Genomic DNA, 27,869 nt, shown 5'->3' on the forward strand with positions numbered 1-27,869 from the left:
GTATAATCGAAAATTAGGTAAAGCAAAACCTCTATCTTCCACATCTAATTGTAACGTTTGTAATTTCAGTCTGGTATTTTTTTGCGTGCCATATAAAATGTCTTATTTTAGAGTTTATCCGGTCCAAAAAAAACTGGGGGACCTTAACCATTCAATCATTAATAAAAGAATTAAAAACAGAGGGAGAATATTCATTTTAATAAGAACAATTTGTCCCATAATTGTTAAGGGAAGGTCCTTCCACTGGGTAAAGAGATTACGCATCTTATTTAGAGTAAGGATAAAATTAAGTGAAAATAAGTCCTCCAAACGAAAGGTTATAACTATCCCTAGATAACTTATGGGTTGAGATGTCGAATGATGTCCCTGCATTGAGATGGGTACTATATCAGGAGAGCAGTTTAAAAGTATTGCCTCTGACTTTGCGTGATTTATTTTATACCCACCGATTGCCGTAAATTCACTTACTTTAATGAAGGTTCGTGAGATGTTATCTTCCTCAGTGGCCAAATACAGAGCCATATAGTCTGCAAACAACTGAAGCTTTGGTTCAATGAACAGGGAAAAAAGTGTTGGAGAAAGGGGACAGACTTGGCGCATCCCCTGGCTAATAGAAATATAGCCGGCCCTATTCCCATTTTTAATTATGGAAGCCGTGGTTCCACAGTATAGATTCCTCACTACTTGGCAGAATTTAGATGTTATCGCAAATGTATTCATAATAGCAAATAGTACATTCCACTACACTGTCTAAAGCTTTTTCGGCATCTAGCATTATAATTACTGCTTTGATTTTTATTAGTGCCAAAATAATCGATTGATTGAAGTAAGTAGTGGTCATTAAAGGCCAAAAGCCTACCTGGCACAAAGCCATTTTGGTCCCGATGTATGAGAGAAGGGGTCACTTGTGCTAGTCGGTTTGCAAGAATTTTTTAAAAGATTTTGTAATTGGCATTCAGTAAATGTATTGGTCGATAAGAATTTACCTCCTCCTCGGCTTTTCCTTTATTAACAAAGTGAATCACTGCAGCTTGAATAGAAGTAGCAGGCGCTGCATCTCCTTTAAAGATCCCACTAAATAATAATCTCAAAAAAGTATCCAACTGGGGAAGGAATGTCTTATACACCTCAATTGGAAATCCCTTTGGCGGATGGTGATGAAGTCACTGCATGGCTTACTTTTTCTAATGTAATGTCGGCAAGCAGGGAATCTCTTTGTTCCATTGATAGTAAGGGGCAGTTAATCCCATTTAGCCATTTTGTAGCTTCCTCTATAGAAGTATTATGGGAGTCAAAATAGAGCTCCCTATAATGATCAAGAAAAAGAGCTGCAATTTCCTGGGGCTGAGATGTAGGTCTCATAGTGGCTGGGTCCTTTCCTTTTTAATGCTATTCGTATTGGCCCAACGCTTAGCTGATCATTTTCTTCATATCGTTCTTGCAAGACTGAATCATGGGCTAGGATCTCTTTGGAGGTAAAAAAGTCTTGTAAATTATGCTTTGCTTGACCAAGTTTGTTTTTACTTTCCAAGGAGGACAGAGCTAGATAGCTTGCCGTTTCTTCGTACTCTTTTTTCCTCTTATAGGCTTTATGGGCAATTACCTCCCCTCTAAAAAGGCTCTGAGGGAACCCCATACTGCAAATTTAGAAGCTGTGCTAACATTAAATTATAGGAACTCCTCTTCTGCCAAGCGCATATGTGCAACCCACTGCTGGTCTACTAATAGAGACTTTAATTCAAACTTGAAACTGTACTGAAGTTACCGCGTGGTCAGAGAAGGGATTTTCAATAATCTCGGACTCAGTGTTTAGGAGAGCGTGAGAGAGGAGAAAAATATCAATCCTAGCAGAAGAGTGAAATCTCCTTGTATGGCATGCGCACTTCCTTTTGCTAGGAAATTCATCTCTTCTGAAATCCACCAGGCCAAAATCCCGTATTAGACCCTGACACAGCCTGCTCGATTTAGGTTTTGTCTGAGTTTTCTGTGCTTGTGAGGAATCAATAGCGAGATCAAGCAATACCTTAAAATCAGCACCGAGCACCAAAAACCCTATTTGGGCCTTTGCAAAATCATAAAGAGAATGTAGCATCTCAGGGGACTCCTCAATGGGTCCATAGTAGCTCACAAAATTAAAGAGTTGATTAGAAATCATCATCTGCACACAAAGCCATCTAGCACTGTGGTCCCTTTGCACCATTGTAATTTCACACTGCAAATTTTTACCTACTATTAACGCTACCCCCCTAATGGCCGCATCCGAGGAAGCATAAAATTGATGTTGGACAAAGGGAGGGGTTTTGTCCATCAATGATCCTTACTTATAGTGTGTCTCTTCAAGGTAGATTATGTTGGCTTTTAAAGCCTTAAACCATGCCAGCATAGATCGTTGCTTCTCTCTACTATTAAAGCCGTTTATATTACATTATACTACCTTTAGTGATCTAGAGGACATTTTAGTAAAAGGGTGAAAACTAAATAAGCTTTTTCACTCCCTTGAATTGCCACACTTCTGCTACATTTTACTTTTTCTACCCCCTCCCCCAGTGAACCCATACCCCTTGCCCTCCACCCCCCCCAGTGCCTCCTTATCCCCCCCTCCCGTGGAAACCCTTGACACCAGAGTTCCCCCCCCATCTGAAGCTCCCTGGGTGATCTCCCCTCTGCCCCCAGTAGCCCTACCCCCCTAACTCGTACCCAATTTGTGCCCTTCCCAACCCCCCTCCCCTGCATTGGGGTTCTGTGACATGGCACCCAAGGTGGTGAGATAGTGGCTGGGCATCTATGATAACTGACCCCTGTGCGCCAACCTCCTGGCTATTTGACAGCTCCAAATCCATGAGAGGGAAGAAGGGGGGGGTAACCCACTCAAGTGAGGCTGCCATCCAGACCTGGAGGCGTATAGCCAATATTATCCCCTGCTCCCCCCCAGGATGTAGGGACTGAAGGAACTCTTGCACCACCTCAACTGACTGAAAGATATGGACCTTCCCCTTATGGAGGGCTTTCAATTTAGATTGCTGGATAATACTGGATAATGCCAGCCGGGACCCCAAGTCGTTGTAGGAAACTCAACATGCTTCTGAATTCTTTTCTATGCCTTGCAGAGAGGGCAGACACGTCTGAAAAATGTTTAAAAGATAAATTATCACTCGTCTGGTACACTTTATTGCGTATAGCGCATGTCAAGATCTTTTCCTTAATTTGAAAGTCCCCAAAGTTCGCAATAATGGTTCTCGTGTATTTGGTGTTAGAGTGCTGAACAGCTGGCACACGATGCGCCCGTGAGATGGTGAGGTCAGTCTTTTGTGCTGTTGCTACTGGGCACACATACTTGGTAATAAGGTCCAAAACTACTTCTACAACTTATTGGCCATTCTCACAGTCTTCAGGAATTCCAGTTATGCGTAGATTACATCTGCATTCTTTATTTTCCGCATTGTCTACCTTGATTTGTAGACTGACCAATTTGGTTTATCGCTTGGTTACTTGATCAGTCTGACAAGGCACACTGTCTTCAGGATCAGATATGTGTTGTTGAGCCTCAGCAACCTGCGACGAAAGCTGTTGAACATGAGATTGATTTGAGTTTAACTGTGATCCAGTCCTTTTTTGAACTTCCTCTTAGGAAAGTTACATATTTTTCAATTCTACCCAAATTTTATATCGCAAAGTTTGTGTGGAGTCCTCTGGTTCGACCATGTTCTTTGTGTTTAAAAGTGCTGGAGCGATCTGCAAAGTGGGCGCATTTGTGGGCACAGTCGTAAGTGGTGTTTCAGCTGCGACCTCCACAGCAGAGGTAAACATGGGAGTATCCAGAGTTAGGCCACCTCCTATGTCTTGAGTGCCAAAGCTTGCGTTGGGCTTCAGTGTCAAGAAGCTTGTTGACTCAGGCTGGCTCTTTATATTACGTCCTGAGAATAGCGGGTAGGCTATCTGCTGATGGTCGACTGGGGACCCCTGCTGACGATGATTCAAATGACGTGGTAGGCTTATTTCTCATCTCTGAAGAGAGACATGACTAGCTGTGCGAAAGGGGGGACTCTGAAGCATTATAAGGATCCTTTGGGTTCTTCACTGGTAGTTGCTCCCACATAGCGGCTGAGTCCTTAGATCCCTGCTGAGCGTTGGATTCCTGCTGAGCGTCAGATCCCTGCTGAGCGTCAGACTTTCTAATGCCTAATTGTCCAGAAAACTCATTAGGGGAGTTCCTCCTGGATTCACCACTAAATAGTCTGAATTCAATCTCTTTAGGGGGTAGGCTCTTACGTGAATTTTTCAAACCCTTTAAGGAGTTTACCACAAGTCGGGGTTAAGCAGTAGAATCTTGGGAGATTCTTTTCATGGTCCTAGTTCTTAGTTTTGTGGCATGAAAAAAGAGGCCCAACCCCCCTAGCCTCTTCTGTAGAGACAGCCTAATACCCTCCTCCTTCAATACCCAACCCCAAAATACATTTTTTGCCGTGTGTATGAACCACAACAGACTTTATAGAATAGGAAAAGGGAGATTTCTTTAATATATTAAACAGGCTAAGCAAGCTCACCTGTGACTCTGCGCCCGTTTGCCTACCTCAGCCTCCTTCTGCTGACAGAGACCGCTCCCCAGCCTCTATACATCTGTCCACCTGACCAGCCATAGACAAATTAGTGGAGGCACCCTGAAATGCCTTCCTTAAATGGGGAGATTTCCACTCGAGCCGCCATCCTTCCAGAGCAAACCGCATCAGCAGCTGCGGTCCGCGCTTCAGCCACCGGGCATGACGGTAGCTCCTGTGACCTCCAAAGACTACCACCATCATCACATATTGAGTCAACTAAAATGGTGGAATTACGATCAGGATGGTACATAATAAACATGCCTTAGTGTTCCGGCCAACACCCATTACATCAAAACATTGGTTTTGCGGACACCTTCATTGTTGCATTGTATATTCATATCTAAATAGAACTTAGTGACAAAAAGATTCTTAGTCCTGTTGTTTATAGCACAGTCTAGTTTGCAAGAGATCCAAATAGTTTTCAGTAATAATTTTGCAACCCACAGAAGACAGTGCAGTAAAGAGGCCAACAATAGCAAATGAAACAGTAGCAAATAACTCTCTATGTTCTGCACTGTGAAGCTGAACCACAAACCCTTTGTGTATGATTCAACCCAATGCTAATTACTTTTTTGCATTATTTTCACAGATACAGCTATGGGGAGCCTGTGATTGGAAATGCAACTGTTACCGTTTCTGCACCGTATTATACTTCCACGATATATTTAAAAACATTTGAGGTGAGTTTGGTCCCATGATACTATATTTAGATTTCAGTATTTTGCTATAAAGTTACAGTCGTATATGTTTGTGCATGTCTGTGATTGATTCAAATTCACAGAAATGTTCCTTGTTTTTTGTGTTACACACATTCATTGGTAAGATTGCCGTAAACATGTGCTCTCCAATGCCTTAATTTTGATTGTTAGTGCTGCTAGGAAGTAGACTGCTTCAGTTTAGTGCTAACCTGTCAGAAATTATGTGTGAGGATACTGTAGTTGGGTAACAAACAGGGCAGGTTAGGCGATTAGTGCACAAGGTGCAACATGTCTGCTACCACTCAGAGGAAAACCTTCCCTAAACAGGAGAAACCCACAGCTGCCGTCTATGGCAGGACAGTGTAGCTTACTGTGACTTATCAGAAAGAAGAACAAGTTACTGTGCTGCATATGGCTCTGGTCTGCTGCTTTTCTAGTCTCACCACAGTCAGTACTATAGGCTTGCAACATTACACAATCCACGTTGTAAATCTGTACACAGAATGCCGAATCCATCTCAATGGGTGTGGGAACTGATGGATCAGCTGTCTGAAAGGGATGTAATAGGGTTTATAATTCCGCTCTTTGCTCAGTGGACTCACCTAAAACTTTAGGGTGTGTGCATAGCATCTTGAAGATGCTATTTTCCAAAAACTCCCTACAATGCAGCACAAGCCACTGAATATTTTGCTTAGTACCTACTGCTGGCTGTGAAAAACTGTCTGTGTAGAACATGCTCTTGTACTCATGTATAGGTAAGATGTATGGAGTTTGTGAAGTATTGTGTGTGCACTGTGGAAATTCTTGACTCCTAAAGGTAGACTCTTATTCAAATTTGATATCAGTAGCATTTATAGACGTAACCCACTGCACCCAATAAATCCCAATGCACAGGCATTGGGAATAATAGCTTTAGTAGCTGCTTCTAATATACACATAATGGAAAACGTGATTATTTGTTTTCTCTATGTCAGGGCATAGTCCTTCAATATGGCTGTCTGAACTGCCATAAGAAATTTTTCAATATGAGTGAATCACTTCTCTGCATTAGAGTACACATGTGATTTATATGCTGTGAGGTTCCTCTGTCCCTCATTGTAAATTACATATGCAACATATGCATAGGATGAAGTGCTAGGAACAAACCCAATTACTAGATAGGTTTTGCTTTCCCGAGTCTATGTATTTAGTCTCTAACATGGTTGCTTGAAGTCCACAAACGATACCAGTATGTGTGTTTGCTCAATTTATTTCAGAAAACGTAGAATTGATTAGTTCATTCAGAGATTTAACTCGCTCAGCATAATATGGCAAGTAAGCCCTTTCTCAGCTCCAATGCCCCATCAGGGCTTGTAACTTTCTGAAAGTATTTTGAGGTTGTAAAGTAGCACACTTCTCAAGGAAGTAAGGTGTCAGTCCTTTACCCTCACTGGATAATTCATATCCAAACAAATAGCATTAAGTTGTGCAATTTAAGATTTCCTATTTTTATTTTACCCAAATCAGGTCAGAAGTATCATTATTCTCGGCACTCAACTGAGGTGTTCACTCAAGTCATCATCTGTAATGCATATGTCATCAATGTATGCCTCTACATCTTCTTGTAAAATCCTCATTATTCTTGCTGCACAAAGCTCAATGCTCTAATTATACCTGATAAGCAATCTTGTCTATGCATATTAAAAGTCACCAAACGAAAAATCAGTGATATACTGGGTGCTATATTTTGGCTAAAAAAATATTTTGGAAATGTCTAATATTTTGTATTTTTAACTAACCAGGTTTGTCATCAGTCCAGTGCTGTGAGCCTTTTTCATTGCAGGTGTTCATGCATTTAAGTTCCTATAATCTAAAACTCTTCTATATGAATTATCAGGTTGTAATACTGGGAAATGAGGGGTATTCACAGTAGAATGACAAGACACTATTATTCCTAGATATTGTAATTGATCCAGGATGTCCTTGATATCGTGCTTAGTTTCTGGCTTTAATGGATACTGAGCTTAAATGTGAGGCTCACTCCTTAAGAGAATCACAGGTGGTATAGAATCTTTGATCCACCTTGCTCACTTTCTATACAATGCGGGAGCCTGTTTTAGAGCCCACTCACATGCATATTTTTCATGGGTTCTTCAGAACTATGGAAGAAAATGCTTTACTTATGACCTCCTAACGCCCATCCCTTTTAAATAGTGGAGGACAGTCACCCTTTGTGAGAAGGCTGTCAAAGGTATCTTATAATTGAGACTGGAATATGGCTTTAATTTGGTGCAATATATCTCCCTCAATTTGTACTTCTACATCATAAATCCTATCTGGAGACTTTAGGTGTCTAGCTGGTGTTTCTTTGTTTGTTATTTAGTTGGAGTCACTCCCAGATTCTATTTTGAGGGTCTGGCGAACTATTGTTACTTCGGTGGCAGTGTCCAGAAGTGCTGTGACCCAAGCCTCATTCTGCAGAAGTGACCGCAGTTTCTGAGGCATTCTTTATTGCTAAACCCACTACTTTCATTCTTTAAACTGAGCTTTTGAATCCCAGCCATTCTCTTCTTTCTTCATTCAATTATCATATCCTCAAGCTTGTGTGCCGACTCTGTCATTTTTTAGGTCTCGCTGAGCCCCAGCGTTTGCGCTGGCTCGGAGATGTAGTATCCGGCTGGATACAGTCTAGTGTTCCATTGTGCCTGTAACCCACACTGAACACCCACCCACCACAGGCGTAACCAGTCAGGTGACCCTGACAATAAAAGGGGCCGAGCGCACGTGCTCGTGGCCAGTTTACCGCACCAGTAATCCTGTGTCCTGTGTCAGTCATTATCTGCATGCGGGCCTGAGGGCCCAATCACCACATTGGCGACGAGGGGGCTGTGCCCTGGCATGCAGCAGCCAAGCAAAAAAATAAAAGGAGGGGTGAGAGCTGCCTGCGTATCAACCCCAGCAGGCACGGACAGCGCCTGATCGCCGCCGGGTGTATGAAGAGCCCCGGGCGTGAACAGCGACCGGGTACCCACCCCGCACCGAAGACCAGCGGGCGTGCATGCCGCCCCAGAGAGACGGCGAGGAAGTCGGGTGCCCACCCCGACCCCGTCGCGCCTGCCGCGGTGCCCGGTGGAGAGTGCGAACCGTGCGGAGCCCACCCACATCGGCCGCGTCGCAGTGACCCCAATCCTCGAGGTGACCGGGAGCCCACCCCGCACCTCAGGCGCCTGCCGTGACCAGTCCCGGTGAGGGGGGAAGTGCCCGGAACAGCGCGCACCGATCGGAGCCCACCCGCATCGGCCACGATCTGCCTGGGGTAGGAGGAAGAAAGCACGCCCAGCGGAGCCCACCCGGAAGAGGCGTGTGCCACGCGGTGCCCACCCGCGGAAAGAGAAGAGGCCCGCCGGCCGAAGGTGAGGAGCCGCGCGAACAGAAGCGGACGGGAGCCCACCCGCCGCGATGTGGAAGTGGGCAGGAGCAACACAAAGGCAAGGGCGGAGCCCACCCGCAACTTGAGAGAACCTAGCAGTAGCCCACGTCTCCTCCGCTCACCGCCCGCGCAGCATGTGAGCCCAGGGAGGCTGCCGCGGGCGGGAGGAGCTTCGGGAGAACAGCGCCGGCCCCCATGGAACACTCGTACATGAAGTGAGCAGCGAGGCACTCCGCCTCATGAGTCACTGCCTGACAAGAAGCCCGTAAAAGCGGCGAAGGGCGCTGCGAGTGGCCCCCACCCCCCCCCCCTTGCCGCGCGAGGACTGCAAGAGGCTGCCGCGGGCAGGGAGGGCGAAAAGAAAGTGGAAAAACGGCCACCGCCGGCCACAGGAGTATGCACCCCCTAACAGGACCCCGGCAGCGTGACGAGAACTGCAGGCAAGCGGCCAGCGCCGCCAAAAGTAAGCTGTACCCGAGTGCGTGATAGCACTGACTGCCACCATGCCCCGGAGGCCCCAAATGTGCTGGGAAACACAGCGTGGCAAAAGAGCTGGTCTCACCCGACACACACACACAGAGCAATGCTTTGAGCCCTGCAGCATACCGAAAATGCCTGTGCCCCCCTCCTGCCTTCAAAATATACAACTGGAAAAGACTTACCTGCTGTCTGGACCCGTGTCCTACACTCCACTGCCTTGCTGTGGCCCCAGCCCTTCTGCACAGCCTGCCGAAGCCTGAAAGTGGAAGAAGAACAAGGAAGAACAGGTTTGCAGCAGAGAAGGTTGCTGCTGAGGGAAGTAAAGAGAATACCCTGCACTGCCATCTAGTGGCCGGAGAGCAGCATTGCACCAGCTGCAGGAAAGGAATAGAGAGGCATGGAGAAGGGGCAGCAAGGCATGTACCGCAAGGGCAGACTGATGCACAATGGTGAGTGCACGGGAACGCGACGGAGGCGCGCAGGAATGCACCAGAAGCGCAGGAATGCCCCAGAAGCGCAGGATCGCGACAGAAGCGCAAGGAAGAAGAGACAGTGTGCCACAGGGATGCAGCGCCATCCCGCAGCGATAAGAAGGAAGAAAGAAAGAAGAACGATGTCAAGCCACATCCACCCCTGCAAGGACTGCGCTGTCGCCGCATCAAGTGGAGCGAACCCTCGAGCGAACTAAAGGACTCAGCGCAGAGGTACCCCGGACGCGGAAGGTACACTGCAGCGCCTACAGGAGAGGAACCCACTGAAGAGGATGTGCGCAGCAAGTATCCGACACTGGCGGGCAAGGATGTCGAGTCACACCCAGTGGCGCCAAGAAGACACCACATCAAGAGATCATGATACAAGGAGCAACGCTACACTGAAGAGGTACCACGACGGTACGAAGTGAAGCATGCACCAGCGCCTGACAAGTCAGAAGACACAGGGAGTCACACGACGTGACGAACCTCGTGAAGCCGACCCCCAGATGGTCGCGCGAAGGAAGCCGACCACCCAGATGGTCGCAAGGAGGAAGAAGCCGACCAGCAAAATGGTCGCAAGGAGGAAGAAGCCGACCAGCAAAATGGTCGCAAGGAGGAGGACGCCGACCACCCAGATGGTGGCACGGAAGCCGACGACCCAGATGGTCGCACGGAAGAAGCCGACCACCCAGATGGTGGCACAGAGGAAGCCGACCACCCAGATGGTCGCACAGAAGAAGGCGGCCACCCAGATGGTCGCAAGGAGGACGACGCTGACCACCAGTTGGTCGCAAGGAGGATGCAGGCCTACAAGAGGTCGGAGAGCACACTGACCTGCCAAGGGTCAGAGCCGGAGAGAAGAGGAAGTCCGAGGGGACGTCAATGAAGAGGACCCCATGAGAGGTCCACAAAGAGGACCAGGAGGAGAAGGACAAGAGATCCATCAACATCACTCTAAATCATAAGCAACTACGAGACAGAAGGTCGCGACGACCGGTCCAGTCACAGAGTGAAAGGAAGACAGTGTCCTAGTGGCGGGACAAGACCAGAGGGAAACGCGTAGAGTGCACGCTACACGAAGAAGCCTGGTAAGGACGTGCAAGGAGGCAGGAAGACTGGATCACGTCGCAAAGAAAGGAAAAGGAAGACAGATCCTGAGTGGCATGACGCCACGACGAAGGAGGAAGAGAAGAGGAAAGGAGAAGAGCAAAGAGGTGTGCGGGACAGATCAACACACACACCAGAAGGGGAACACCCGAAGAAGGAAGGAGAAGAGCAAAGAGGTGTGCGTGACAGATCAACACAACACACACCAGAAAGGGAGTACCCGAAGGGGGAAGTGAGAAGGTGCATGGACAGCCGGACTCAGCACCTGGGAACAACATCAGCACCACTGGGAGTATATGTCGATGCGCAAACCCGAAGGTCACCCGGGGACGACAGAGGCGAGCAGGCCGGTCTGTTGGTAACAACCACCTCTGGGACGTCACGGAAACAGGACCGTGGACATCCAAGGGGCAGAGGCCTCAGGGACACCGGTGGCAGCGGATCCCCAAGACGAGAGATGGACTGTTGAAGCTGGCTCTGGAGCTCCTGGGAGAACAAAGGCAGAGTGCGAAGGACCAAGTGCCAACAGCACCCTTTCAGGCGGAACTTCGGACACGGAAAGAGGACCCGTAGTGACTCCTCCAACGCGAGTGGAGCGACAAGGCGGCGGTCCACCGGTCCAGTGGAAACCTGGCAACAAAGGGCCTCCGGGTCGTCCAGTGAGAGGGGACACCCACGAGAGAGGGGTATCCGTGAGAGGGATATCCTGCAACGGTGAGTCCTGTAAGAAGACAACTACTAGTTGGAGGAAACACCTCTACCAGGGCATACAGCAGAGAGCTGATTAACGATGGTCCACCATCATTCCACCCACACTTCCACCGACGGCGGTACAGGAAAGAGACTGTGAAGCGCACTTCCACGGTGTAAGTCCAAAAGAACACATCCGTAGAGCACTTGGACATTGTGCCAAGGAGACAGAGTGGTCCTGGCTGTCAGAACACCCTCGCCGGCAGTTGACCATCAGCAAAAAGACTACGTGGAAGTCCTGATCACCAATTTATGTTTTATTTGTAACTTGTGTTTACTCCCACAGGTTCGGACTTCATTTTGGTTGAACTTTCATTAAAGTTTGGGAGGGATGTAGTATCTGGCTGGATACAGTCTAGTGTTCCATTGTGCCTGTAACCCACACTGAACACCCACCCACCACAGGCGTCACCAGTCAGGTGACCCTGACAATAAAAGGGGCCGAGCGCACGTGCTCGTGGCCAGTTTACCACACCAGTAATCCTGTGTCCTGTGTCAGTCATTATCTGCATGCGGGCCTGAGGGCCCAATCACCACAGGAGAGACATTTTATAGTTGGGATTTTTAGAGTGCTGCCTGTGGCCTAAAGCTTGAGTGCACGCGAGCGTGCACGCGCGCATCCGCCAATCACTGCTGCGCGCGCACCACTCGCGTGCTTGCCACACAGCGCTCCCGTCCAAGCGATCGCGATCACTTTAGCTTTGATCGCGATCGCTATTACTTTCGTTTTCACGGCCGCGCGGCCGTGAAAACGAAAGTAATTGCTTGTTTTTTATGTCATTTAGGGAACACAGACTCCGTGCCTTTCTTCCCGCTGCTCATTTTTCTTTTTTTCTCCTTCTTACATTTACTTTCTTACGTCTGTCTCGTTCCCTTCTAATATTTGCACCCCCACTCCCTCCACTGTCAAAATTTCTTTCATTTTTTTCTTTACCGTTCTAGAGGCTCGTCTGGCCGTCCTCGAGAAAGTCCCGCTAGCCCATTTAAAGCACTGGTGCTTAGAGCTCGGGTTTGGTTGCTGCTTAGTATGTACCTGTGCTCTCTGGGAGAGATGCTCGAGTTGTAACTGGCCTGTAATGGAGGGAAGCTTACACCATTGCATTTGCTACCTGTGGTGTGTGCGCGTTTGGCAGAACTATTTTCGGTTCCTCTTGCTGCTGTCACCGTTCCTGCACTGATTCTTTGTGTTAGGGAAGATTTCACTGCTGCCATCCATCTTGTCACAAGTCGTGTGTGTGTGAAGCTTGGTGTAAATATGACTACTGTATAGAAGCCAAACATTTGCCACTCTCAGTGCTTGTTTTAATGCATGATGTGAAGGAAAAAGTGAACCCTAATAAAATATGTTAACAGTTTACTTTTGGGTTGCGGTTAAACAAGCGGTTAAACAAGCATCCATCCATCTTGTCACAAGTCCCGCTAGCACATTTAAAGCACTGGTTCACAGCTATTCCGCTTCAAGCCTTAAAGGCAGGACAGTGATGCGTTTCGGGTTTCACAGAGGACCGAGAACTGTTGCAGTTGTTTGTTCATTGCTGCTCTGAGGACATCTCTATAACGCCGGTGTGTCAGTCTGCAACCCTGTGGGCTTTGCAAAGATTCCCCGTCATCTAACATTTCAGACCTTCTTCTGAACTGTGACATCACTGCTGACGCCACAGTGCCACTCATTATTAGCAGGGGTTGAGGTATTGACTACATCTTAACTAAGCAGCGGGTTTCCGAAGAACGCCACTGTCACCTCAGCAACCAAGTGTTCTGTGCTAGTCATCTTTTTACACATTAATCACAGCTGAGGGCGAGAGTGACATTCTTATTTTAAGGGCGAGTCTGTGTCTTCTGACATCGCTCTGACTGGCACTTTTTGTCACGACACAAGATGCTTATTTCCTTTATTCTTTGATCTCATCAGGTACCGCCACTTATGCAAAGTGGAAACTGTGGCAGCTAGGTCTAGGTCCCTCTCTCTGGGGTTAGCTGTTGGCATTGGGGTGCGGTGGGGCCAACTCCCACTGTGTCACTCTTCATGGTATTGAAACAAGCTCATTTAGCAATTAGCACAAAGTTGCAGTTTCAGTGCCTAGACGCGCAAAAGCGGGCACGAAGTGCTTCAGTCTGATGCACGCCTCCATTCCTTCTTTCAATTCCTTGTCCAATGAGCTGGACCGCGCTCCGTCCCACAACATTAATTTTGATTTGTAGGGAGCTGTGCCAACAGAATCTTTGCACCGTGCTCTATTAACCCCCTAATGCAAGACAATATACCGGTGCGTTCCATAGTGCAGTGCAGCGCTGCGCAAAGGTAGCACCGCATTGCTGGAGGCCCCATTCATCGATGCACGAGAGCTAAGACGTGATGTTTCCCAACAATTGCCTTCCTATAAATGGATGGAATGAAAGAAAAAAACACGCAAGCACATTGAATGCCAAGCTGATAGCAAACAGGAGTGGACTCCAGCCATCCTTGGCTCAGCTGGCAGTGAAACAAGGTGCATGCAGCTGGCAGACAGGGCGCGAGGAGTGGAGGCCCTGGTGCATGCGGCTGGCAGGCGGTGGCAAGGGGGTGTGGCTCTCCAACACTCGGTCGGTTGATAATGGGTCTCCTTGCCACCAGGTACGTCTGGATATTAGCTCCCAGCACACATAAATTTGCAGCAATCAGGAACAGTCTGCAGCTCTGGGATGAAAGAGCCCTTTCACATCACTCTTAAAAGCAAATAGTTACTGATGAACTAAGCCACAAATTTGCACAAAAGCTAGAAACCCGCTGCATGAAGCTACGCTTTAACTTTTCTGTGCCACCAATTGTGAATTGTTCATTGCAAAAGAACATATGGGGAGCATGTGGAGGCAATGGTGCCGTCCTGGGTGCTAAGCCAGACAAATGTTAATAGACTTAGCTCTTAAAAACAATCTCATTTTTGTTATGCATAATCTAACAACACCAGCTGTCAGGTATGCCTGTCTGCTCTCTCCCGCCTTCCTGCCATATTTCAATTGAACTTAAAAAGGAAAGAAACACAAGTCTCAGCACGAGCAAGAAATGATTCCTACAAACCTTGCTTACACGCTAATGCAATAATATGGCATGCAAACACATACACTGCTGCCAGCCGCCTTACACTTTGCAATATACCCAGCAGGAGATAAATAGTAAGGTTTATATTATAAAATGTCTAATAAAACACATACAATTATTGCTTAGATACACTGGGTGCAAGTTTAAAAAACATACACTATATGGTCTACATTTTAATGAAAAATATACTTTACTGAGTGGTAGTAATAATGTCTACAATCTTAGACGCAAATTTTGTTGGTTTGTATTTGTCCCTCAATAAACTTTTGCCTTGCACTTTGGCCATTCCAGAGCTCAACTGATAGCGTGCCTAACAATTTAGTACAAAGAATGTAAAGCTTCTTGGCTACTCTGTCTGTGCATTACTGTCTCGGTATCTCTGTGTAAGCATCTTTGTATGGCCATCTCTGTTTTAGTGTGTGTGTCTCTGTCTCTGCATTACTGTCTCTGTATGTGCTTCACTGTCTTTGTGTTACGTTTCCGTCTTAGTGTGTGCATCACTGTCTCTGTATGTGCATTACTGACTCTCTGTGTACATGACTGTCTTAGCATGTGGATCACTGTCTCTATGTTTGCATCTAGTTGTGTTTGTGTATCACTGTTTGTGTGAGCTTCTTTATCTTTGTCTTTTTTAACTGTCTTTGTGTGTGCCCTCTGTCTCTGTTTGTGCTTCCCTGTCGCACTGTGTGCCTTTCTGTCTCTAGGTGTGTTCGTTTGTCTCTGTGTGTGCGTCACTGTCTCTGTGTGTGCACCATTGTCTTTTTGTGTGCGCCTCTGTCTGTGCGTCTCTGACTCTGTGTAAGTGGTGCAGATCGGGGTGTACAAATTCTTCCTACTTCCACGGATAGAGTAATTTCACAGTTACACGCACATACACTCATCATACACTTGGGCCCATTTTACTAACATACGCTCGAATACTCTATCAGCACTGAACCTGTGGAAGGAAAACTCCTAAACACCCTACATCTACACTGAGGTCGATAAGACCTAATTGTTGCTGTCCTGAGTCATGATCTAAACAATCTATGCAACAATAATCAAAATAGAGTACTCAATAATTGACAAGAAATAACCACCAACACTGTATTTAAAATGATGGTACTTTATCTAAAATTAGTCAAAGAAAATCAATCAAAGTAAACCATTATTCTCATAATTACCTATTCTAGCTAAATGTCATGAATGGGTCAGGACAGGTCTCTCAGTAGAAGTCTCCCAAGTCACCGTCCTCACAGCTTCGATCCTCACCAACGCAGGTTTGGGAAGAAGTGGCCTTAGACCCTCTCTAGGCTAACAATATTTATAATGAATATTGCAAAATAAAGAAACATAAAAATGTTTAAAACGTCCGCTGAACCGCTGAGCAGAGCGAGCAGGAAAGGATGTAGCATCGCTACATTTGGAAAATCTCCGCTCAGAAAAATCACAAAAATAAAAAGACGGAAGAAGGAAACTCTAGGTTTACAAATGTTTCTTTCGCATTCATATTTCCTCGGAACCAGCGCTGCAATCACAAAGTGGCTCCTTTGTCCTCCAAGGACACTTGGACATTCGCCCAGAGCTGCTGTCCTCACGGAAATTTTTAAACCAGGCGAAGACTGTGGTCAGATGACTCTCGACCATGTTCAGCAAGGCCTTCTCATCACAATTCGTCTACTCGAATGCAGGCTTTAAACGGCAGCCATTTTTTATTAGGCCAAAACATACCATCTTAATTAAAAGAGACAAAAACAACGTTACCACAGCATAGTGATCAAACAGTGTTAACCCCACTAATACCCTTATGTGTATGTAATTATCTAGCCTTTGCAACACAGAAAAGCATTAGTACACGACATTTCAAAAGCGTTTTGTGCTTTAAAACAAACAGCACTCAGCAACATTCATTTAATAAAACATGCACATTATTAGTAAGCAACATGAATGCATCCCCACGTGTAGTTTTCTCTTGTTAATTCGTATTGGTTAACCAGAACATTTACACAAAACAAATAATTAATAGTTACAAATTAATATTTTTAATTATCGACAAATAGACAAACCAGAGCTTAAAAAACCCAATAGATTTTCAACAGAAAACTCTGCTCCAGCATAAGTGCCTCTATCTCTATGTGTACGTCACTGTCTTTTTGTGTGCATCAGTGTATGTGTGTGCGTTTCTACCTCTGTGTGTACATCACTGTTTCTAGATGTAATTCCAGTCTTCATAATCTTTATTACTTTCCATCCTTTTTTTGTCGATGCCAACTCCTCAATACCCCATACCATTTCTCTTCTTGCACTACTGAACCCTTAACTTTCCTACCCCTTTTTTTGTGCTACCTACCTATAAACAACTAAACACTTAAAAGCATACACTAATAATAATCTCCTTCCCCAAAGAAACAAAAACGACACTTTTTAACATGTCGAACAATAAAAAGAAATTCTTACTTGCACATAACAACTCCTTTGTTTCACCATGCCAGTCTCACTTGACATGTGCCGACCTTTTTACCCCTACGCCCATTTACTCAAACTAATATAAACATTCTCTATTCTGCACAATAAATGCAAATAACATTTGGCAACAGATATCGACCAAAGCTTTACGACGATACAAAACATATTTCGGTACATTTTGCATGCAATTGCAACTACATAATTTTCATGCACAGTTGCATAACAACAAACTTGCATACCTGCATTAATATCTTACTTACATTACATGCTTCACAGTTTGCAATTTATAAACATTATCTTTGCATTTGGTAAAACTTATATTGCTAATGCCTCCAGCTCAACAAGTGTACAATATTCCAGTAGCAAACAACAATAACGTTTTTGCGCCACTTACTATAATACCACTAACAAAATAATCATCCTCAGGAAATAGGTGTATTTTTATAGCATCCATCTACCTAGCTATACGCTGTTAATGGCATATTATTTAATACACAAAAAAATACACTAAGTCCCACAGCAAGTATTAAAAACAAGCATTTGCAATGCAATGGGTCTCGCATTTACGCGAGTTTGAGCTATTGACATTGCAAATGACAATGTCTTTTATTTTTGTTTTTTTAACATAAATAAAAGGCATTGTCATTTACATTGCCAATTGCTTAAACTTGTGTAAATGCGAGACCTATTGCATTGCAAATGCTTGTCTATTTGGCCTATTAGTTTTTTCTGAGAAACATAGTCTATCTACTCGTTTCGGTCCTTTTACTGTCCCAAGAGTCCTGCAAAGAACGGGAAGAATGGCTATCAGAATACTCATACAGATCTTGCTTCTTTATTTTATCATTGTCCCTCAAAATATAGCCACCCCTTCCTGGACTCCTGCTATGGAAGAGATCCAGTCCTGTTTTTCTGTTTAGCTTTCTGCTTTTTGTTAGTCTCTAGGGCAGACTTTTCTTTACCGGAACCCTAAGACTCCTGTTTCATTTTAAGTTCCAGATTTGTGGCTTAAGAACCTAAAGTATTCTGTCCCCCAGAGGTGTCTGTGTCTGAAATAACTTTAAGAAGCTCCTACTCGCAATCTTGAACAGGATCATTAGCCTAGTGCTATTATATGCCAGACCGCCGCTTCTCCTTGAAAGTTAATGAGAACTACCTAAGAAACTATTTCAGAATTACCTATTAATTTCATACCTAAATCAACAGCAGGTGCAGTCTCATGCTCATTCTGTATTTTTTTAGCATCTCTGGCAACACTGTCAATGAGGGTGTTCCATGCTTAATAGTATACAAAATTGCAAAATGTGTTCCACGTGCTGTACACAGTTCTCCATATGGGACCATATCAAGTGAAACTCACACAGCTAGTATTCTTTGGGCACTTTGTCCATAATAGCATTAATAGGCTGTGTACTAATGGCCTGGACTTCATGGTGCACTTGTGGTGCCTGACTTGGAACTATTGTTTCAGTCGTCACTGTATGTCATACTATTGATTTTGCCTATAGGTTACCACAGACTGATTTAATAAATATTTTATATCTGAAGCAGACACATTTTCTGCCTGTGGAAGCATTGTGTACTCAGCCAATTTTGGTCAGTTAGCCCCATCACTAGTTAAAGGACCTAATCTGACATTCTGACCTACATGAGGTAGCTTTCTATCGAAAATGCTTGGTGGTCGTGATCACCTAACTGAACTTCTTAAGTCTTTATATTATTGATAATTGGGAGCATTAGCTCTGTTTGTATGAAAGTTGACAGTATTTGGGTCTGCAATATCAAAATCCACCCTGAGATGTTTTAAGCCATGGGGAAAGTAAGCAGTTGGCCAGGGCCCTAACCTTCAAAGTGTCCCCTTGGGATAGTACACATCCTGCTTATTTGACATCTGCCTATTCCATGTTTCTATCTAAACTTCTATCCCTCTCTGCCTACCTTTACCTCTGACTCAATATGTCTATGAAGTGTCATCTTAAGGAGATTTAGGGTTTCGGCCATGTATATGATGTCTGGTTTTGTGACCGTCTTAAAGATTAACATTATTTAGTATTGTTTGGCATCATTTGGCCCTGAATTAGCAGGAAATGGGTAATACAATCCTAAATTGTTTCGTACAGGGGCCCCAAATATGTTTTGCCAAGGGCCCCACAAATCCTTAAGATCACACGGACTCCACCCATAAGCAAAATAGTAGAGAGGTGTATGTAGCATGTGCAAGTATAATAAAAGTGCCCTCCTCCCCCGTACTAAAGATGCCTCTTGCTAGGAGATGTTGTGTTGGTGGTGCTCTATAGTTTAATCCAATTGGTATAGGAGATTACCCCATTGTAAAACTGATTTAAAAAAATGAGATTCAAATTAAAATCAAAACACCTTTTACTGATCAAGTGCCTGACAAACCCACAGCAGACAGGGTGCTCCAGCCTGTACTGAGGGATGAAAAAAACAATATTACAAAAGACCTCTCTAGTTTTAGAAAGGATTGATAAAACCTTGTGTGTGTCAGTCAAGATTACTCAAAGATCAGTTTGGGTTGAGAACGCCAAAAATATACTTTTTCTGAATTCACCCGGAATACTGTCTGAGATGGTGGCCCAGTGAACCCTTTGGTATCAAGGACTGAGTCAATTGCACACTAAACGGAGATGGTGCATTAGAGTAATGACCAGTCCTGTGCGATTTACAGAAATACCTGTTGTTAGCAGCTTCCAAATCCTCTTTCACTATGAATAGGAACACTCAGGGTATATCTTTATAATTCAAAACAAATCAAAAGTAGTACCCTAGCGCTTACAAAAATGCATAGCAATAACTATAAAGAATAAAAAAATATAAAGGCAATAACATTGGCTACCAGGCTACATAAAAGTTAAAATTGCAACATCATGGCAGTAATTTGGTATATCCTGCATTTGTTCTCCACGCCCTCCTTTCCTGTCTCTAGTTTAACTACATTTGCACCAAGAGGAGCAAGTAAGAATTATTAGGTGGCCTTGCTTCTCATCCGCATGCCTTAGTGGTACAGCAAAGATGCTGTTCCGTATAAAGGGAAAGGGACCCATTGCCTCTCCTCCTGCTCCCTATCATTATGGCATTCTAGCAAAGCCAATAGGACATTCTGGCTTTCTCAAGGGACAGCCAGTGCCCTTGTCTCTAAAGAAGTTGGGTGAAGGTTTTGCACCAAACCTTACTCATTCATCCGTGGAAAGATCCTGCCTCTCTATCTTTCGTTTTGCATTGGGTTTATATAACTCTACGGGCTCTGCAAGTGGATGTTTTTAAAGGTAACAATCAATATGTTACCTCTCATCGAAATAAAACCAAGAACAACAATCAACATGACTTTTCGCCTACTTACTGGCCCCAGGACATGTTGTTGACTGTTGAAAAGCAGATGCGCTCAGCGGCATGAATGAACAAGCATTTGCAATGTTATAGGTCTCGCAATTGCGAGATTCTAAGCTATTGGCATTGTAAATGACAATGCCTTTTATAAATGTGTTTAGAAAACCTGCAATAATAAAAGGCATTGTCATTTACAATACCAATAGGTCAAAGGTTCTAAAATGGGAGACCTATTGCATTGCAAATGCTTGTTGTTTACGAGCACCCCATGCTGCGCTTTCAAGTTAACAGAGGCCACACCCCTTTCTTTAGACGAGCTGTGTGCATTAAAGTGAAAGCGCGGTATGGGGCGCTTTTGCCAAAAAAAGCATTAGTTAGAAAAGCGCAAGTTGAAAAACAAATGCTTTTTTTTGTAAAAGCGCCCTGTGAAAGCGCACATGGCGTGATGAATGTTACAGGAAAGGATGTAGTGCCTTGTTCTGCTTGGGTTTTCGGATCAGATAGAACCCGCTCATCAGAGCCTCACTAACCCAGACAGAACGTTACCCCCTCCCCCTCCCTAGGACCTATTTACAATAGGCAACCACATATATCTACCACCTAAGGACAGGGAATTCCTACTCATACATACCAAGACCTCTTATAATCGGCGGCCTCGCGATCCCATACGGATCCAGACCTCTCTGCCCATACGACAGTATCACAAGTGGCGGCCTCGCGATCCCATACGAATCCAGACCTCTCTACCCAGACGGCAGTCTCAGCACAAGTGGCGGCCTCGCGATCCCATACGAATCCAGACCTCTCTGCCCATACGACAGTATCACAAGTGGCGGCCTCGCGATCCCATACGAATCCAGACCTTTCTACCCAGACGGCAGTCTCAGCACAAGTGGCGGCCTCGCGATCCCATACGAATCCAGACCTCTCTGCCCATACGACAGTATCACAAGTGGCGGCCTCGCGATCCCATACGAATCCAGACCTCTCTGCCCATACGACAGTATCACAAGTGGCGGCCTCGCGATCCCATACGAATCCAGACCTCTCTACCCAGACGGCAGTCTCAGCACAATCGGCGGCCTCGCGATCCCATACGAATCCAGACCTCTCTACCCAGACGGCAGTCTCAGCACAAGTGGCGGCCTCGCGATCCCATACGAATCCAGACCTCTCTGCCCATACGACAGTATCACAAGTGGCGGCCTCGCGATCTCATACGAATCCAGACCTCTCTACCCAGACGGCAGTCTCAGCACAAGTGGCGGCCTCGCGATCCCATACGAATCCAGACCTCTCTGCCCATACGACAGTATCACAAGTGGCGGCCTCGCGATCCCATACGAATCCAGACCTCTCTACCCAGACGGCAGTCTCATACGACAGTTCATCCTATGATCACCATAACATACAAAAAGGGGATCAGTCTCACTATTCATCAGATCACACAAGGACTGCCAGTTCGAGCATAGCCTGTTCTCCGGTTCGAGGGGCTCCTCTTTCCCTTATTCAGTTACCACTTACCTGATCAGGGTTAACATCTGTTCATGTAGCCGCAGCTGACTAGAAGAATAGGCTACCCTCTCATACAAGAACACGCAGCACATGTTGGTTCACTACAAACTGGGTACTTTATTACTCATTACATACGCAATCACATAACATTACAATATAACACATAACCTGCAAAGAAAAGTGAAAGATTAAGTTGTACACTCTAATAAGAAAGGGTCGACATCACCTTAGTAGTATGTAGCCTGCACTCAGTGGTCATCTAGGTTCCCTTCTCGTCTGTGCCTCGGCTCGCCTGGAAGTCACACCTCCGCAGTCACGGATACATGTCTGCACCACTATGCGCTGTTCTCTTCACCCTTCTCCGAGTCACTGGGACCTCTTCCTTATCGGCTACTCTCTCCTCTCTGGCTATTCTGCTAGGAGAGTATCTGTCTCTCGGTTCTTCTCCGCCTTCAAGATGGCGTCTGTCTTCCCTGGAATAAGTAGTAGCTTTACTGCTAACGGCTAGATGCCGCCTACGGACTGAACATGTAACTGCCTCAGACTTTCACTAATATAGAGGTGCGTTTCCTCATGGAAAATTCCGGCCCGTAACCTGCCGCCCACCAAATTCTTGTACCTCCCCGTACCAAGGACACGTTCCCAGCCGGCCGGCCTGATGTAGTGTCTTCGGCATGAAGAAAAATACAATCCTTCGATAAGGGCCGGCCTGAACCGGTTCTCTCCAAGCGAATAACACCTCATAACTAAAACATTACATTTGACCTAGAAGCATCCCAAGCTGCCGGAGCAGAAAGAAAGATGGAGTCTCTCCCGTTTGAGGCCTACCAGGCCTGAATTCAGCACGGCTCCATGAAATACCCTCACTACAGGACAGGTTATCCCTAATACTAACAAATCTATCCCCTAGGCTATGTGTGCAAGCCCTGATCTATGGGGAAGAGCACAGGATCATGTCGAAGTGCCTGGTAAATAGGCTCCATTCACTACTCTAACCCTTAGACTTGAATGGTAAGAGACTGAAGTCACATTCAATCACCTTTCCTCAAAAGAAGGCCGGGAAAATCGAGCAGAACATTTCACCCTTGACTTCAGTCTATTATACATTCATTAAACAGAACTAATATCTGTGGAAGAATAATATGAAACAAAACTAACTGATCTATGTCTAGTACCAGGTGTGCAGAATTGAAGTAGTGAAGGAATACACTGAATAAAGCAACAGATAGAAATCAAAATGCCGATAGTAATCAGAATACCTCCTAATATCTGACGTAACATATGCAAATCAGGTAACCAATTAAAGAGCCAGTCAAACCAGCCCTGGTCAATGTGTTTTCTAACTTCTTCTGTCAAGTCATGTAGTTTATCAATGTGAGCTTGAATGGATTTTGTATGATCAGACAAGTTAAAACAACAAAGACCCTCAAAATCAGAACAATCGTGTCCATGTTTAAGCAAAAGATAATCAATGGCCGCTCGATTTTGCAAGATAGCTCTACGTTCACCCTGGGCGTCTAATAGCATGTCAGACAGGACTGTAGAAGTATGATTAATGGATTTTACCATCCAGCAGGCCATTTTCCCAATAGATTTGGCATTATAAACTGCCAAAGCAGGAACACCAACAATTGAAATAGCCAGGCTAAGATATTCAGACTTGGAATATAAATGCAAAGATGAGTCACAATCCTCCTGTAACCTCACTGTATCTCGAATCACACGAGAGTTGGCATTCGGATGTGATGAAAACATCAACAAGCTCAGTCTAGTAATGGCACAAGGGCCTCCAGAAATATTTGCGGGGATATATGGCCAGGAAGTATTACCACATGAGAAAAGCCATCCGGCAGGTAGTAACATTGTGCGATAATGACTGGGGGTAACTACCAAACTCTTGCAAGTCATGTTATTCTGAACAGAAGTACATGTTTTCGGTGTCCTTTGAAGGCACAAAGTTCGTTCATGAGCGGTGAATGAAGTGGCACCTTTCAATCTTAAACGCATACATTCAGAAATCGCACTAGGATCACAAGTAAGGAAAAAACACAAATCACCCTGTGTGATATTATAGGTAACTATTTGGGACTGGATGGGGGGTATCGGGTCTGACAGTACAGTACACAAGGGGCAATACTCATGGGTAGCAAAATCGCCCAGAAGAACATTGGGGCGAGCATTCGATATATTGAAAATATGAGTCAAAGTCTCCAATGAAGCAGGGACAGCAACTAAACAAGTCGCTAGAATGTCAGTCACCGATCTCATCGGTGTCAAGCAGAAATGAGGGGCTTTAGTCACTCGTTTGGCTAACGTAGTCCAAAAGTTCGACGACGAATCCCACGCAGCGAAGGAATGCGACACTCGGGTTCTCAACTCAGCCCGGGTTGATGGGATCCCTCCTCTCTCGTCGTACCAACCCAAAAGGAGTCCAACGCCGACACATCCTGCAGCAACAGTCCAAAGAATGATCTGAAAGAGAATCAAATACAGGCATTATTCATTCTCGTAAGTAACATTTGTCAGCCGGGACTGCTTCCCAGCTATCTTTCCCTGGTCTCATAACTAAAATGGTGTTGTCTTGACCGGTTGCAATGACTTCTGCTTGTTCAGGGGGATTCTTAGGCGACTGCACCCAAACTCTGGCCCCAGGATTATCTGTGGAGCCAAAACCTTTCTGGCCTCGTACAGTTAGCAACGTTGGGGCAGTGCCTTTTGTGATCTCACCACTGAAAACAGGCATTATTAGCAATTGAGCCACTCGGTCAGTTTGATGTATCAGTAAGTCAACCTCACTGCTATTCAGCAGGAGCACCTTAATCTCTCCCTGATAATCACTGTCAATGATCCCTCCAAGCACCGGAACGCCTTTTACAGCCAGCCCCGATCTAGGGGCGATTAATCCGAAATTCCCAGTTGGTATATGAACACCAACACCAGTTTCAATGATGACTCGATTCTTACTTTTTATAACGGTGTCATCCATGGCATGCAAGTCTAAACCTGCCGACCCTGGGGTCGCTCTACATGGAGCCAAAGCTCCGGGAGTAATTTCCCAGTACATCACAGTCTCTCTGATTTCATTGGGCTTAGCATCAACATTCGGAGGAAACAAACGCATAAGTGGGGATTCAGCATTTAGAAAAGGACGGTTATTCAAAATCAATAGCGCTTGAGGCAAAAAGTCTCGCCAATTCTTATACTTGTCATCTGTTAATTTACGTAACTGATCTTTCAGCAGGCCATTCAACCTCTCCACAAGACCCGAGGCCTGTGGATAATATGGTATATGAAACACCCATTCAATATTGTTTTCCACACAGAATTCCTGTACCAATCTTCCACGAAAATGGGATGCATTATCAGATTGAATTTGGAATGGCACACCATAATACATCATAATCAATTCCAATGTTTTAATAGTATTCAATTGGGTAGCTTGCTTACAGGGAAGGGCCACCAACAGGCCACTGTATGTATCAACAATAGTGCAAACATATTGACAATTCCTACTCATAGGAAGTGGACCGATGTAATCAATCTGCCAAATTTGAGCGGGCAATTTCCCGCGATGTAAATGACCTTTAACAGTTTGGGGCGCTTTGCGCTGCCTGATATGCTGACAAATGGGACAATGTAGAATAACATTTTTGATTAAATCTAGGGGAATATAAATTCCTCGATCAGCAGCCCACCTGCTAGTGGCTTTCTCTCCAAAGTGTCCTGCTTTCTGGTGGGCCCATTTCGCCAATCCCGCAATATCAGAATCTTGCCTGTCCACCACTGCCTCAGCAATTTTAGATTTCTCATCTGCAATGTTATGAAAGAATTTGTCAAGAGAGTCTATCGGGGTATGAGCATCCACATGGAAGATTGTAACAGTACTCTGTGGGAGCATTTCCCAAATCTCCTGCCATAATTCTTTTCCCCACAGTTCTTTTGAATGGATTTTCCAACTATGGGAATGCCAAGTCGGTAACCAAACTGCCAGTCCATTGGCAGTAGACCAAGAATCGGTGAAAATATGACATGTGCCAGGTAACTCTTGTTTCAGAACTTGATAAACAGCATAGAGTTCAGCAAATTGACTGCTCTTACCCTCACCAGTTGTACTCAGCAATTTTTGTGTGATCGGATTATAGGACACCGCCTTCCAATGCCGTTTCGTCCCTATGAACCTTGCTGAACCATCCGTAAACCAGACATGGTTTCTGTCCTCTGCGGACAAATCATCAAAAGGTCTACCCCACTTAACAGGAGACTCCTGTACTAAAGGTACGGAACATTCACTCTCAGTCTCAGTCGATGGCGCCCGCGCCACCTGCTCATGCAAAGATGCAACTCCTTTTTGTCCCACACGTGCCCTGTCTTGTATATACCATTTCCATTTAATCACACTCGCCTCTTGAGCGTGTCCAATTCGGTGAGTTTTCGGCGAACTCATAACCCACTGCATGATAGGAATTTCAGGTCGCAAAACTATATCATGTTCCAAAGTCAATTGCTCGGTATCCACCAGAGCCCAATAACATGCACGTAACTGTTTCTCAAAAGGTGTATAACGCTCACCAGCATCAAGTAACGTTTTGGTCCAGAAACCTAACGGTACTCTACTCTTGCCTTGTTTCTGCCACAAACTCCAATTTGCATAAAGGCCTTGTACAGACACATTCAAATCCACATCACCATCACATACAGGCCATAAATCCAGAGCATGCTGAATTGCTTCTTTTGCCAGACTGAACGCATCTTGCTGTGGTTTATCCCATTCAAATGCATTCTTTTTACGAGTGACATGGTACAAAGGGGCCAATATTTGACTCAAATGAGGAATATGCTGGCGCCAAAAACCAAACAAACCAATGAAGCTTTGGGCTTCTTTCCTATTCCTCGGAACTGCAAAATCAAGAATTTTCTGTTTAACCTGAGGGATCACTTCTCGGTGCCCCTCATGCCAATTAATACCCAAAAATTTCACAGCCTGGGACGGACCTTGTAATTTATCCGGGTTGATTTCCCAACCTTTCTCACGCAGGCACTCAATGACTTTGTCCAATTGGGTCTGAACTTCCTCTTGTGTTTCGCCTTGGATCAAAATATCATCAATATAGTGACATATCTGAATTTGCGGATGAACCGGTACCTCAGCCAAATGCTCTGCCACCAGCCGGTGACATATCGTAGGACTATGCACATAGCCCTGGGGAAGACTTCTAAACGTCATCTGACGCCCGTTCCACGTAAAACTGAATTGTTCCTGACACTCAGGGGCAATCGGAATCGAAAAGAAAGCATTAGCAATATCGATGGACGCATACCATGTACCTGGATGTTTTTGGATTCTTTCAATTAGGGTAATAACATCCGGTACTGCAACAGTCAAAGAGGGTGTGTGTCTATTCAATTCTCGATAATCAACAGTCATGCGCCAAGAATTATCACTCTTACGTACAGGCCAAACAGGATTATTCCAAGCAGAAGTAACTGGGGTTATAACTCCTGCATCCACCAACTCCTGAATAGTGGTACTGATCTCCTCATGACCACCTGGAATACGATACTGCTTCTGACGAACCACTTTTGTCGCCTGGGGAACTTTTATGGGGGGCATTCTTAAACGACCAACCCGTACAGGCCTGGACGATATATAATGTTTAGTTCCAAATTGGTAACATCCATCATCTAAGTGCAAAGTCATTCCTTTCAAAATATCAATTCCAATTATGAATTCTAAGAGTGGTACCACTAATACAGAGTATTCTTTTCTAGGAATTCTACCTATTCTCATTTCAAGTAAAGTTTGAACTGCGGGAGTTTCCTTTCCACCTAATCCGGTAATTGTAAAAGGCTGACCTTTAAACTTCTTTGATTTTCCATGAATAAGAGTGGCCTCCGCTCCTGTATCTACCAATGCTCGGGCCCTTTGGACATTACGATGTCTCCAATAAATATCAATATCTACATAGG

General features: G+C 45.1%; 1 protein-coding gene across 1 annotated transcript in view; it reads left to right on the forward strand.

Moving 5' to 3' along the window:
- Positions 1–27,869, forward strand: part of LOC146817360 (CD109 antigen-like) — a 1,044,213-nt gene that overhangs the window by 342,260 nt on the left and 674,084 nt on the right. The window contains exon 8 of the mRNA XM_085610952.1: positions 5,188–5,278. Within this exon, the coding sequence (XP_085467078.1) occupies positions 5,188–5,278 (91 nt within the window). The remainder of the gene's footprint in view (positions 1–5,187; positions 5,279–27,869) is intronic.

The sequence above is a fragment of the Triturus cristatus genome, chromosome 6 (genome assembly GCF_964204655.1).
Source record: "Triturus cristatus chromosome 6, aTriCri1.1, whole genome shotgun sequence".
In the NCBI taxonomy this organism is placed as follows: domain Eukaryota; kingdom Metazoa; phylum Chordata; class Amphibia; order Caudata; family Salamandridae; genus Triturus; species Triturus cristatus.